Below are 14,023 nucleotides of genomic sequence, written 5' to 3' on the forward strand. Positions count from 1 at the left end.
GAATCAGAAGAAATGACTGAGCCCCAGTGCAGAGTCTCAGGTGACTGGGATTCTCCAAATTGGAATTCTACAGTTGTATTGTAATCCGTGACTAGAATTGTGAGTTATAAGAGCCGAATAATCCGAGGAGGAGATTTCTCTGTTCTTCAGCTTTTTGTTGAGCTTATCCTCATGAATATTTCCCTCCCCAACTCAAATTTTCACTGAATGTGCCATATGACTCTTACCCACCACATCTTCCAGACTGCTGAAAACTAATCAATGCTTACAAATTACTTTGAAGATACTGAGTACAATGTAAATTTTAAGTATTATTAGCCATCACAATTTAAGAAACTCAGCCAAGGGAAATGTGCAAGGGCACATCAGCAGGAAAAAAAATCAACCCTGTCCTCAAAAGGGCAAAGGGACCTCAGATGAAATTCTGTCTAAACACACTGACAAAAATTTAACAATTCTGCATGACTACCCTGAGAATTATTTTGTAGCAATGCTTCTTCAGTAGCAATTACCACTTAAATAATAGCAAGGATAGAATATTTTAATATATGTTATTACTAGAGCAATAAAAATATACAGCATCATTTTCTGCAAGTAGTTTTGAGAAAAAAAAATTCCATCATGGAAGTGAGAAAACTGCTTTTTGGGATGACAGAAAGAGCTTTACAGTAATATGCATTGGTTATGCTAGAATGAATTTAATATTATTTTCATATTCAAAGCATAAAAACATATTAATGTGCCAAACAGAATTATGATAATGTGAAAATGAATGATGTTATTCTTAAAGAAGAATCTTTCAGGTTTTATTTTCATGTATAAGTGTAAATCTACTTCACAAATTCAGTTTGAAATAGAAATCTCCTGTTAGGAAATTGTGTAGGAACAGAAATAACATTTCAAAAATATTTGAGGTATGACAGAAGTGAACTAGTAGAAAATATATAGTGTCTGGATTTTAAGACATGGGTATAGCTTAAGATAGTGGACCTCTGGAAGTACAACAGGATGCCCACATGAGATAATAGCATCAGAGCAAAGTCTACAACAGTCAGCTTCAATCAGTTCAGTCCTAGGGCTATTAATACTGTAACTCTACTATTTTTTCTCTGTACACCACACAATCCTGAAGCTGCTACAAAAGAAATCCTATGACACTCTTCATACTTCTTGTCTGCTACCAGGAAGAATAAAAGATCTTGTAGTTAGAAAACTGACACTTCCTTCACATTCTACTTAGGACTGGAAACTTGAAAAAGTATAGGTGGACACAAAAGTCACAGAACATTTAAGCAACTGCCTGTCACTCTGAGAGTCCAGACAAGCGCATGTTTCTCAGACTCACTTGTCAGAGCACACAGGCCACCCTAGAGCCTGTGTGGACGCACAGCCATGGGACATTCAGGCAGTAAAAAGTATCTTTGCAAAAGATAAAGAAATAAAATATTAAGAAGGCTACACATAGATTTCATTCACCGTGTATTTAGGTCGGCAGTTATAAACTGCTAATAAGCAGGATTAACCTGATACTTGTAAGAATATAAGGTGCTTCTGCTTTGAAAAATAGGAGGCCTCTTTTGTCTACCTCAGTTCTCATACCAAACCTGTGATCATCATATTTGAGTGTCTATTCATTCAAAAAGTTTAAAGTAACATGAAAAGTAAACACATATAAACAAGAGTATTGGTTGATAAGTAAATAATTGTTAAAAGGTAAGTTTCATCTTTCTATAAAATCTCCGCATTTTGAAGCAGCTCTAACATACACTACAGTTGTCGGAGAATGGATTTTTTCTCGGTTTGCCCAAGTCTAGCTGTGTAGGATAATTTACCTTTCACACACAAGAGGCCTGGATTCATTGAGGACCGGCCCCAGTGACGAGCAAGGCTGCCGAGGCGGTGGGGCTACTGGGACAGAGGGATCCAGGGAACTGGCTTTCCGATGCTGTGTCTCCTGTGCCAGCCCAGAGGCCTCGGCGTCAGTGGCGCAGGAGCCGGGTTTGCTGTGAGCGCCTGCTGACGGCAGCTCCGGCCCCACGGCACCTTGCAGGGCCAACTCTGCCGCGGCCTGCTCAGCCTCCAGGGTGGGCGATGCTGGAGGTGACAGTCGAGGCTTGCGTTTAGTGGATGCTCCAGAAAGTAGTTTCAGCAAACCTTTTTTTTCTTTCTGTAAACAAAAGCAGTGCCCCATTTTAGAACAAAACTCTCCCATAAAGAGTTGAATGCTTCCTTCTGATAGATGACATCGTGCTTAGAGAGGACTCAGTAAATTATGAGGACATACTTGATATTAAAAAGATAATGATGAAAATTATAAAACAAAAAGAAAATTATTAACATTCTAAAGAGAAAAGCAGCAAGTAATTTAGATCATAAACTAGCTAAGTCCCTTCACTGTGTCAGGTTAAAGTGTAATTCAAAATGAAATAGCTTTGTCCCAAAAGGTTTTCTTAGAAAAAGGTGTGAGGATTTAAGATACCCACAACAGGAATCTATGAAGTAAAACATTTCATTAACATGGACATTTCTAGGAAGACAGAGTCACTTCAAACCAAGCAGGGAGAAAAGTCTGCTCTGGAAGCTGCTGTTAAGGTAAGTTTCTTTTATTTATCCTCCTTTAGTAATGGAAGACCTTCATGATTTAACGAAAATTTGCCCTGAGGGGAATGCATTGTGTTTTGCTGCTCTGCTAAAGGGGAGGATTGTAAACATTCTTTTTGCTTGTCCAGACAAGAATACCTGAAGACTCTTACGTACCCTGAAGAAAATTATTTAAGTAGCTTTTGTGTTTCTTGTCTTTTTTTTTTTTTTAAGGGGTGTGGTGGTGATCTTCTTACCAACCCTTTGACTGAGTGAATTTAGTGCTTATGAGAGGGGCCAGATTTTAAGCCCTGGAGACAAAAATAATATTTAACCATAGACAGAGAAAAGCATGAGCAATGAGAAATTTATTTTTGATAGCCTGGGATGTAGTGGATTTAGTGAATAAAAATCCTCAGTCCTTTTTCCAAGTCTCCAATACCTTAGAGCCATTTCAGCAAAAATCTGCTATCTAGCAAATGTCAAAGATAAAGAGAATATCAGAAAAATTAAAACAATCCACATGTATTAGCATCATTCACCTTAAACTACAAATAAGTTTTCTCTAAGGGCACCTCAGTCTGATTTCAATGTCTATGGCTAAAGTAATTTTAAAATAAAGTTCTGGACACATCCATTCAACAATTATCAACAGAAAAATAACTAAAAAGTGGCTGACAGTGTACAGTTTAAGATAAAAATCTTCATAAACTTCACTAAGGAGTACATGTGGCTGAAGCATAGTAAGGTTAAGTCTAAAACATTTGAGATGTAAAGATACTTGTCACAAGGAGAAAAAAATTTTCTAGCTACATCACAACTGTAAAACAAAATCAATTACAAAGCTTGAAGAATTTTTCTGACAACAATATAATCACATGGCTTGGTGAACAGTGAGAATGAGTTTACACACATCAGAAATACTTCAAATAGAAGGAAGGAAAGCAGAATCATTAGAGACTCTGCTGTCCTGCATTTAAAAATATGGTTATATGCATTCTTCCTTTGTCCAATAAACATTGCTGGTAATGTGTTTTTTATAATTAAGAAAGGTAACCTAAAAGAATTCTGATTTTAATTTTGTTAGACTGAAATTTTCACATTCCTGCAAGTTCATGTGGGTTTTTTATGTTGTGTTGTTTAATCTCTTAAAAGATTGTGTGATGAAAATAGGAGAATTCAAGGGAATGGTTTTATTCTCTACCCACCTTGCCATCCTTGTCTGTTTTACTGACAGCAGCATTTCCACCAGCTGTTAAAGCACTCTCTGGAGATGCAGGAGCTCCAGGGTGAGTGTTTGCAGTCTTTCCACTGATATCTCCCTCCAGAGATGAAGCAGCAATGTTAGGAGAATTCAAAGAAGCTGCTGTACATGCCAGTGGGATGGCTGAGCGGTTCACATTCACAGCCGTGACATAAGCAGCAGTATTTGGAAGCTGGGGCTGGAGCTGCTGGGTGGCAACAGAGTGGTGGGGAATGATCACAGCTGCAGGAATAAGGCATGTTGGACTTTGTGCTTGTATGGGCGTGACTGCTGCTGTAGGTCTTTCTTGACTATGTGAGGCAACTAGAATAAAAGAATGAAATGTGAGAGTTCACCTTTTCACAAGACACACAAAGTGAGGTACAGTTAGTATGTTACAGCTAATCAATCACAACAACTTTTCTTCTTACCTCTAAAACTTACATTTAAACTACTATAATGACATGATACACACCACCAAATCTATTTCACCTAAATAAAGCAGTTGCTTATGCTACTCTATTTGCACCAGTATGCAACAGCAGAATAACAGCACTGCAACTTCTCTGTTGTGGAGAAACCCAAGCTGCTAAGTCAAATGCTTCACAGACAGACAGATGCAAAGTGAAGATTACACTTTAGTACCTAAGAGCTAGCTGAATACTGCCTGAAACTTGTTTTCTCCTTTTAATATAATGTGTAGTTGTCAGGATATATAAAGGAAAGTAGAAAGAAACACACCTAATAGAAGCTGCTAAAAATATAATTAGATTGTTTCCCTAAACTATTCACAAAATCCACAACAGATTTCACGGGTCTTTCAAACAATAAGCACAGTGGCAATTACTGCTATGAGTGCTTTCTCTGAAAAACATAAGCTGTTGTCTCTTGGGATGTTCAAATATAGCAAGTGCATTTACTCATACCCCTGTGAATACAAGGAACATCTACACTGGAAGCTGGAGAATAGCACAGGACTGAGTATATTAACCTGGGTTGCAGTGTAAAGCTGCACAGCACAGAAATCTGCATGAACTGATTTATGCTTTCCAAGAAGTAACACTGCTGTTAAAGTTATATGGTCAATCGTATATATGCATGCTGTTAGACCATTTCAACAGCTTGGGCATCTCTACACCACTGGGTGGTATGAAATGCAGACACCTTAACTGAGCAATATGAGGCAAAATGTAGCACTCCAGTGCTGTATAACCTCTCTCCTTCAAACACTTTGAAACTTTCTATCTATCACTTATATGCTATGTCTAATTTTTTATAACTTCTTCTGCTGTAGCAAATCCATCCCAACTCTTGAGTAGCATGAGCAATTCAAAAGAAAGATAAGGAGATTGTAGCAAGACTTTTTCTGGTCAAAAAATAACTATTAATGCTGGCTTTTGCTCATGAGACAATATCAGTTTTCCTAGAAGTAGCTGCTGTTCTTCCAAGATATGTCTATACTCACATGCAATTTATGTATGACAAGCATGAAAGAGCTTTCTGGTTTTGTTTTCTTATTGCTGATGGAATTGATAGGAAAAATGCTTCAAGTTGCCCTATCTTCATGTAGATTATCCTTTAATGAAATAGGTAGAATGTATGTTTTCTTTATAGGTCCTTCCAATCAAAGGAAGCATACTCCCTCACCAAAGGTGATGTCAAACAATGTCTCACTGAGATAATTTGAACAATGGTCCTTGAAGCCCTGAGCTAAACTGAAGCTGAAGCCCTGCACTAACATGTGAAGCCTCATCCAAAGATTAACACTCAGCAAATGTGCTAAGGAAAGCTCAAGAGGATCATGTTTCAGATGTTTACTACAAAGTTCTCTGTAAAACATAAAGCAGCCATTATTGCTTCAGTGCTCTGGTCCTTATAAGGGACAGATCTGTATTTGTGACTAACAGCATGCCTTTGCAAAATTCAGTGTTAAGTTCTCTGTGACGAGAGTTCAGCCCCTTTGAATTTTTCAATTTGGACCTGAAAAGTCAGTGGGAAGTATGTTGTCACATTTGTCAGCTGAATGGAAGTGTAAAAAACTTATTCATCTTGACAGTAGTGCAGAGATGTAGGGACAGAAAGGCCTCTGGAGCCCACAGGAGCTTTCTCCTTTGTGTTGTCACTTGCAAGCTCCTAGGCAGCTCAAAATAAGGATTTAGAGTAGAAACCACCTGTGCCTAAGAGGCAAGAAAGTACAGATGCTTTGCTTAGTTTCTCTTACCAGTTGCCAGCAGCATCTGGTTATTTTTATTTAAAGGCAAAGAAAAAAGTTGTTAGAGAGGACTAACACACCTGCTCCAGCTTCAGACCAGACTGGGGGAAGATGGGGCCAATTAAGGAAATAAAAACTAAAGACATATGTACACATCCTACCTTTAAAAGCAAACCTGGTGCTGACATCTAAACATGCACAGGATGTTTTAGGAGATGCATGACTCTGAAAAGTGGGCTAATCCATGGATCTTGAAACTGTGAGAAATAACCCTTCTTATGGGGATAACAGAGCATAACATTATCATTTTTTGCTTTCTCTTTTGCTCTGCCAATAAGAATCCTTTGATTAAAAAAAAACCTCTTGTGTCATGACTCTCAGTCAGGAGATCACAGACCCTAAATTCAAGGCTGGAAGGGGGAACATTGGGATAGTCTGAAATGGGAGTTTTCCTTTTTTCTTTTTCTTTTGATGCCCTTGAAGCAACTAGAACAGATGCAGCTCCAGTTGTGTGGTATTTTTTTAGCCTGGCAAATCCACAGAGGAGTGCATGGATTTGGTAAACAAAAACTTCTGAAAACACCACTATCAATCTTTTTGGATCTGCATTTAAAAAAAAAGAAGGCATGTTTCACTATGATGTGGCCTGCCCCAGACAGTAAATGACACCTTTCAGAAACACAGAGTTTTATTATATAGATCGTACGGATCTTAAAGCCAGTATAGTCTTAGTGCTTCAGAGCCAGAGCTGAAAGAAGTTGCAGTCAAGGTTAGAGAACAAACTAGAATGCCTAAGGACCAGCCTGAGCCAGAGACCTGAAAAGGAACACTAAAGGTATTCAAAGATGTTAGAAGATAATTTAAAAGTGAATGCTAAATTAGAGCAATCTGTAGCTCTTATGCAGTTAACATACAAAAAATAAGCTATGACTCAGATGTTCTTATCATTTTTATTACTATATGAATTGCATATGAGTGGGAAAGCTCAAAGAATGTCCCCATCCTAGATACTCCTGGAACAACAAAAAAAAAAAAAAAAAGAAGAAAAATTCCACCTGAAGTACTTGCATATAAATTCCCTATAGTGGGAGTATGTACGTACACACAGTTGCTTAGAGAAGAATAATAAAAGATCTAACAACTCAGACTGTTATTTCAGAAAACATTCAACTCTAAACAATGACATTAAGAAAAACTTTAAAAAACCTCAGCATATACTTACATAGACCCTCACTCCAGTCATTTGTCAAGATGGACTCTACAGTTTGCCTACCACATGTAACAAATTTTGGAGTTTTTTTACCTGTTCTAACTGCATTTCGAGCCTGGTTGACTGTCATTTGTCCCGTCACATGCATAAGGACCTTGGTTTGCGGACTGGTTTGGATATGTGCTGCAGAAACAACTGCTGTGGGTACTGTGCTGGAGCTGACTGCCACACCATTCCCCTGGAGCTTCTGGGACGTTCCACTAGCAGTGGAAGGGCTGACCATAGTCACCACTCGTCCTGTTTGGCCAGCAGTAGACATGGGAACTTTTGTTTGTGATGCACTTGTCACCGTCCTGCCAAAATTCAAAGCAAACAGTAAAACACAACTGAAAAAAATTAGCTGGTTTCTAAAACCCACAGGTCTTCTATTATGCAATTTTAGCATTTAGTATGAGAGCAGAATAATTTTGGATTTGAAGCTAGCTAAACTATTTAGACATTTGTATAATACTGCACCTTGTAACTGGAGCCACATAATTTCCAGGAAAAACACCAATCTTGCTTGTATGCATGGAAGTTCCCTTGAACCAGCCATCTTGGCAGCGTTCAAATACTAGGAACATTTCTCCTTTCCGCAGTTCCAGTTCATCTTCTTTTCGAGGAGTGTAGGGGTAGATAGCAATATACCTAAAAGACAGGAAAAAAGATGCAAGTGAAAAAACTAAAGCAGTTCAAAACATCACTTGTGTTTTCTGGCACAGAGAGTTCAGTCAGAGATCAGAAGGCATGGTAGAAATGGCTATGATAATCCATCATACCATCACAATATTAAAAGTTATGAAGTTATTAATATTAAGAAGTTATGGTAATATTCAGGGGAAATAATGAGAAAAATATCCTCTGAAGAACACTTTAATGGACTGCAAAAGACTTGTAATAGGACTGTCCATTTTCTTAATGAAATTAGCGATCTTAATTAAGTAGGTGTTCATCAACTACACATCTCAGCATATCCCATCTTTCTTTCCCTACACCTGCTTCTCATATCTCTTACACTTTGTGACACATCAATTTCTTTTTTATTTGGAGAGTTGGGGAGAATGGAGAAGTTCTGTTAGCTGGGAGTGAAATATCAGTGTCAGGACCACATTTCAAACTGCACAACTGGAAGCTCCAGTGCAGACTTCAGTGCAAAGAAAAAGATGTGCTACTAGAAATTTAAGTCTTTGGGTAAGGTGGTTAGCAGTTAACTTGCTAGTAAAGTTTATTTCCTTTTATGTTTTCTAAGCAACACTAAAGTTATACAGTGCATTTGAAATCAATTTGAGAGTTCAGAAATATTTGCATTTTTTCTTTATAAAAAATTCTTGGAAAAAAAAGTTAAAAAAAGCTGAAGTTCCTGTAGTTGCATCTTGGAACGTTCCTAGGGAAATTTTCAAATAGGACTGCACAGTTCTCTATTACTATAAACTGATTCTTTCTAATAAATAAGTTTTAACCACCACTGCGTTCTATTTTCTGACACATTTGAACCTGAAAAAAATATGTGAACTATATATATATATACACATTATTGACGCAGGCCTGTGGAAAATACCATTCCAATAAATCCTGTTTTCTCTAAAATATACTTTTCACAAGAGGCAGCCAAATAAGCAGCTTGGTAGACTATCCCCTTTTATGAAAAAGGATCCACAGTTGCTTGCAGTGCTAGTCTTTCCCACTCCCCTTGTAACCCCAGGGGCAAAAAAGTGGCTTTAGAAAACATTCTTTCATCAAAATTGTCTCTTATGCACAGAAATAGCATTAACTGCATGCTTCTCCTTTCTGCATTGCATTTTTATTCCTTGCTGTCTCCTCAAGGAACTTTGCAATATCTACAAAAATCCTTTAAAATCAATATAGGTACCAAAGCAAGCAAAAAATACACTTTAAAGGCAACATGTGGTACACACTGGCAGCCAAAGGCTTCACCAGTACATGATATAGCAGTGATCTACAAAGCCACGCACTGAAGCCCTATGGAAAAGCAATTGATCTGCTTTAATTGATGTTCGTTAACTTTCCCTTTAGTTAATTTATTCAAAATTTCATTCGTATCCTCATACAGAGCAACCCTTTGTATACAGAGGATGGGAGTAAATGAGATGGGAACTTGATTAACTGCATTAGGTGCAACAATCCATAAGAACCAATGTTAAAACACCTGACACCAAGAAACAGCCCAAATCCAGATGCACCTGCTATACAATAAGGGTTCTTTTTTGAAGTGGGAGGACAAGAAGAACAGAACAAGAGCAGTCCTTATTCAAACATGTCCTGTTAGATGGTTCAGCATCTCCTGAATTTTACATTTTCTTTTATCCTTCTTATTCCCCAAGCTGCACACAAAGAAGTTTTCAAGAAGAAAGATGTTGTTAGCAACACATGTTAATATACCAAATATTTTCACCCGAAAGGAATGACGCACGTTTGCTTGTATTACAAGTGTGAAGACATAATGCTAACTAGCAGCTTTCTGCCTTCATTTCGAATTGCCACCCACTAATTAAGTGCACTGTAGAATCTTCAGTCAAATTTCAATTGCAACTGACACAAGTAGTCTGACAGTAACACGTTTAACAGTCTAAATTAAATACAGCATTTTCTGTGTTTTGGCATAAGTTATTCCATATGAGAATAGCCTTTTCATACCATACATAATGGAAAACATTGAATAAATTCACTCCAGTGAAATGACACTTTTGAGTTATCCAGTATTCAGTGCTAACGTAAGGATTCATTCATCTTCTGCATGATAAATATTTTATATTTTTGAAGTGAGTTCTTTCTATACACAGCAACAGCTGATTATATTTATGTAAGACACAAACAATGCTCAGCATGGAACCTGTTTGGGGACATCACCCTTCTGCATGCTTTTGCTCTAAGTTGCATGCTTGGCTTTTTGGCAATTCCAGCAAAACAGAGCCAGCTGCTGTGCCAAACATACAGGTGAAGTTAGTGATCCCATTCCATTTTTCTGACTGGAGAAAAGTTTTAATTTTACTTACACACTTGGACGAGTTTGTTGTCGTAAATGTGCACCTTGATCAGTTGATCCTGATGCAGACCTTTGTATGACACTTGTAGACTGAGGTCCAGAAGTGGCCGATGCAATGATTGCAGCAGACAAGAGAGGTGGTGGCGGAAGTGGGGGATTCATACTCTGATTTTATAAGAACAAAAAAAATAGCAACAGATGATCAATATTGTTTGATGAGTTCAATCAGCTGAGAAAAAAAAAAAAAAAAAAAGCATGATATTCTAAGGAAGTGGAAAAAAAGCAACTGAGTCCAGCATTGCTTTACCTACTGTTACAATATAACTGGAGAGTTAGCTTTGTCTTTATTTCTCTTTTTTTCAATTTAAAATCTTGAAGTTTTGGCAGCTAATTAAGCAAGTGACAAGCAATTTCTCAGCACAGGAAAAATGGAAAGCGCTGTTTCTAGTTATAACATGTTTAGGATAGGGCTCGACAAAAATTCAGAACCCTTCCAGGAGGTAGATTTTGCATCCTGCTGCTGACTGTACTTCATAATGTGATTGTTTTTGTAACCTGAAGCTGAAACATAATATACACTTCATCTGCAGTGCACCCAAAAGCACCCCTTCTGGGGGAAATTTTCTTTTGATATAAGGGTTACAAAAGCAAGCACAATATGAGACCGTAGTCACTGAGCTATTGTTACGTCTTTCTCCTATTCTTCTAGTTTAAAGAGTTAGCTTTTGAAATTCAGTATTATCAAGATTGGTAATCTTTAACAAATACCCCAGTAAAAAGGCACCACAGATCATAATGGGGGTCCTGCCTACAGACCTCTGTGCCTTTTGAGAATCAATGGAGCAATTGTTACCTTCTGCTCTGTAAGGCCTCAGACAATTCTTCAGGACCTTGTGTACTGACACTCCTGGGAAAAGGCACTCACAAAAGGAGAGCTTTTCCTTCCCCCCGTTCCAAAAATAACTATTTGTGTTACAACACACATAAAAAGAGTAATAAAAAAAACCTCCCACCTTTGAAAAAGTGAAACTGAATTAATTTCAAACATAATCTTTCTAAAACTCACAGAACTAGAATATTAATTAACAAAATATCCTGAAGTAATTCCTGGCACTTCAATACATCAGCATATAAATGCACAGCATTACATTATCAGTTTGGAAAATATGTAATTGAAAGTAATTTTAATTCCCCTCAAATACTTCACTCCTAAAGGGTTTTGCCTTTTTTTTTTTGTTTTTCTAAACAAAAACCTGTATTGAAACTGAGATTTAGTCCTACACTGTGTGATTATTACTTCGCTGCATTTGGTGAAAATGTTAATAAATAGACAGCTCTCCAAACTAGCTTTACACTGCCAAGTCACAGTAAAGTACTGCATAATTAAAGACTTCCAAATCTAAAGAAAACTGATCAACTCTTACAGTGTTTCAGTCAAAATTTTTATGCTTAGCTATGGTTAAATATATATATTGGTTATATATATATGGTTAAATATATAAATTGCATGGTATATTGTGAATATTCCTATTTTATTTGAAGCTCTTTTTCTGGTCATACATCAACATGTTCTTAGGACCAAATAGGCCTTCTGTATCCAACACTAAATAGAAATGACCTGTTGGACAAACATCACTAAGAGCTTTGATAGTAATAGTTTTTTACAAAAGTGGCAATTGCATTTGTTTCATATTCTACCCAACAATTTTTTGAAGTATCCATATAATTCACACTGAAATACCAACATTTCTCGTTCAGCTCTTATACAGCTGAAGTTATTTGTCCCTCCCAGTTAGACATTCAACAAATGTCTTAACTGAATCCAAGCTGAATGCAACCTATCAACAGAATAACAATTCAAATTTATTTTTTAGGCATCTAGATTTCTTTATATATGGTAGTACTAGTAAATCCACATTAAAAGATGGTTAGTTGTAGTTCCTTAAAATTAAACCTACTCATGCACAATATCATTGTGCATGAGTATGGAACCATCATTGTCATGGTTCCATACTCCCTGCATCTCTAAAGGTGCTGTACATTGCATTTTATTTGTTTGAACAAGTAATATACACTGAAGCTTTAGCTGCGATAAAGGCACCTTCACAGCTCTATTTTATTCTGCTTTTTTCAGGTTCTGCTCCCCTCTCCATGTCTATCAGTATGGTAATGAGACCAGCAGTGAGCCACAGACCAATTAAACTCCCAAAGACTTGGCAAGTACCAAGAAATATAAATAAACTACTTGATAGACATTAGAGGACTAAGACTCCAGAGCCTGCACTGCTAAAACTTGGTAAAACAGATCCAGATTATCTATTTTCAAGAAAATAGATAATTTGTCAATTTGATCAATAGCCAAGTTTTCACGAAGTTTTCTGGCATGTAACCATTTTTCTAGCTGTTGAGAAACACACCTACCTCCAGGGCACATGCTAGCTTTGATGGTTCCCATAGTCAACATTCCGTGAAAGAATATACACAGACCACATGTGATTCAATAAAGTATGCTCAGCCATAATTAAGAGTATTTTACATAGGTGAGAGGGAAAAAATCAAATGTTTCTGCAACTACTTTTCAGACACCAAGCATACTTTCGAGCATATAAAACAGCAAATAAGTGATAAATTCTTTTTTTAAATTGGATGATGAAAAATTACAAAATTTGATAATTAATGTATGTTACAACTTCAAAAAGTATCTACACTCATGGTCTAGAAAAACATGAATATTACTAAACTTAAATATAATTAGGCTGCATTCCCATATCAGTTAATTGAAGATCAGTAATCACCTCACTCAAAGAATAATAAAAGGCACAGCAGTGGAAAAGAACATTCATTAACAGTCTTCACTCCCACAATGTCTAGGAAAAAATATATGGCTTGCAAAATTCCCTGAGGGCTAACAAATTAAGGCTTATGTTTAACAAAATTTCTAAACTATACCTTATCAAAAACAGGTCTCTCACACAAAACCTCATTGTTTCTTCCAGCTGCTTCCTCCTCACAGCAAAAGTTGATTTGAATTTTGGTTGATTAAAATTAGGGCAGTTCGTATTAAAACTTCCTGACTTACACTATTGAACTTACGCTGGAACTACATAAAAGAGCTAAATGTCATCAGTGTATTATATAACCCTCACAGCTTGTGCCTCATTAATAATAATTCAAACTACCTTATATTCTTCAACATAAAGAGCAATTTCTCTTTTTGTGCATGTACGAGAGAATAAGACCAGAAAAATTAGGTATTTTTTACTTTTTGAAGCCTTCTGCATGTAAGTGAATGCAAACCATCCAAATATAGACCATCTATTTCTGCTAGTTAAGTGCACACACCAAGACACCATTTCAAAGTCAACATTTCCAATCCGTAAAAGCAGCAATATGGACATCTAGGTCGATTGCAATCCAAAACACTTTTCACTTCTCAAGAGACTGTAAAAGCAGACTGAAAGGAATATAAGTTATCTCTTGTTGCTACATTGTTTTAGGTTCTAACTTTGCTGTGGTATATTTCATTTGTTTTTCCCATATCATGGTTCAAATCACATACTTTAAGATTATTTTTCACTAAAATCTATGGCAACTAGATCTCCTCCAGTAGATAACTACCTTATAAATTACATCCAAGAATTTCCTTCCAAGTGAATGAACCTTACATAATTGCATGTACATATTTTCACCCAACATCTACCGAGCTTGACATCTGTTATTTATATTTTGCGAAGA

The 14,023-nt window shown here is 36.8% G+C and overlaps 1 protein-coding gene across 1 annotated transcript in view; it reads right to left on the minus strand.

Moving 5' to 3' along the window:
- The window catches only part of SH3RF1 (SH3 domain containing ring finger 1), an 83,685-nt gene that overhangs the window by 6,287 nt on the left and 63,375 nt on the right, over positions 1 to 14,023 (minus strand). The window contains exons 7-11 of the mRNA XM_058838575.1: positions 10,299 to 10,453; positions 7,762 to 7,932; positions 7,339 to 7,598; positions 3,789 to 4,147; positions 1,833 to 2,167 (exon numbers count right to left, since the gene is read on the minus strand). Of these exons, the coding sequence (XP_058694558.1) occupies positions 1,833 to 2,167; positions 3,789 to 4,147; positions 7,339 to 7,598; positions 7,762 to 7,932; positions 10,299 to 10,453 (1,280 nt within the window). The remainder of the gene's footprint in view (positions 1 to 1,832; positions 2,168 to 3,788; positions 4,148 to 7,338; positions 7,599 to 7,761; positions 7,933 to 10,298; positions 10,454 to 14,023) is intronic.

The sequence above is a fragment of the Poecile atricapillus genome, chromosome 4, assembly GCF_030490865.1.
Source record: "Poecile atricapillus isolate bPoeAtr1 chromosome 4, bPoeAtr1.hap1, whole genome shotgun sequence".
Taxonomy (NCBI): domain Eukaryota; kingdom Metazoa; phylum Chordata; class Aves; order Passeriformes; family Paridae; genus Poecile; species Poecile atricapillus.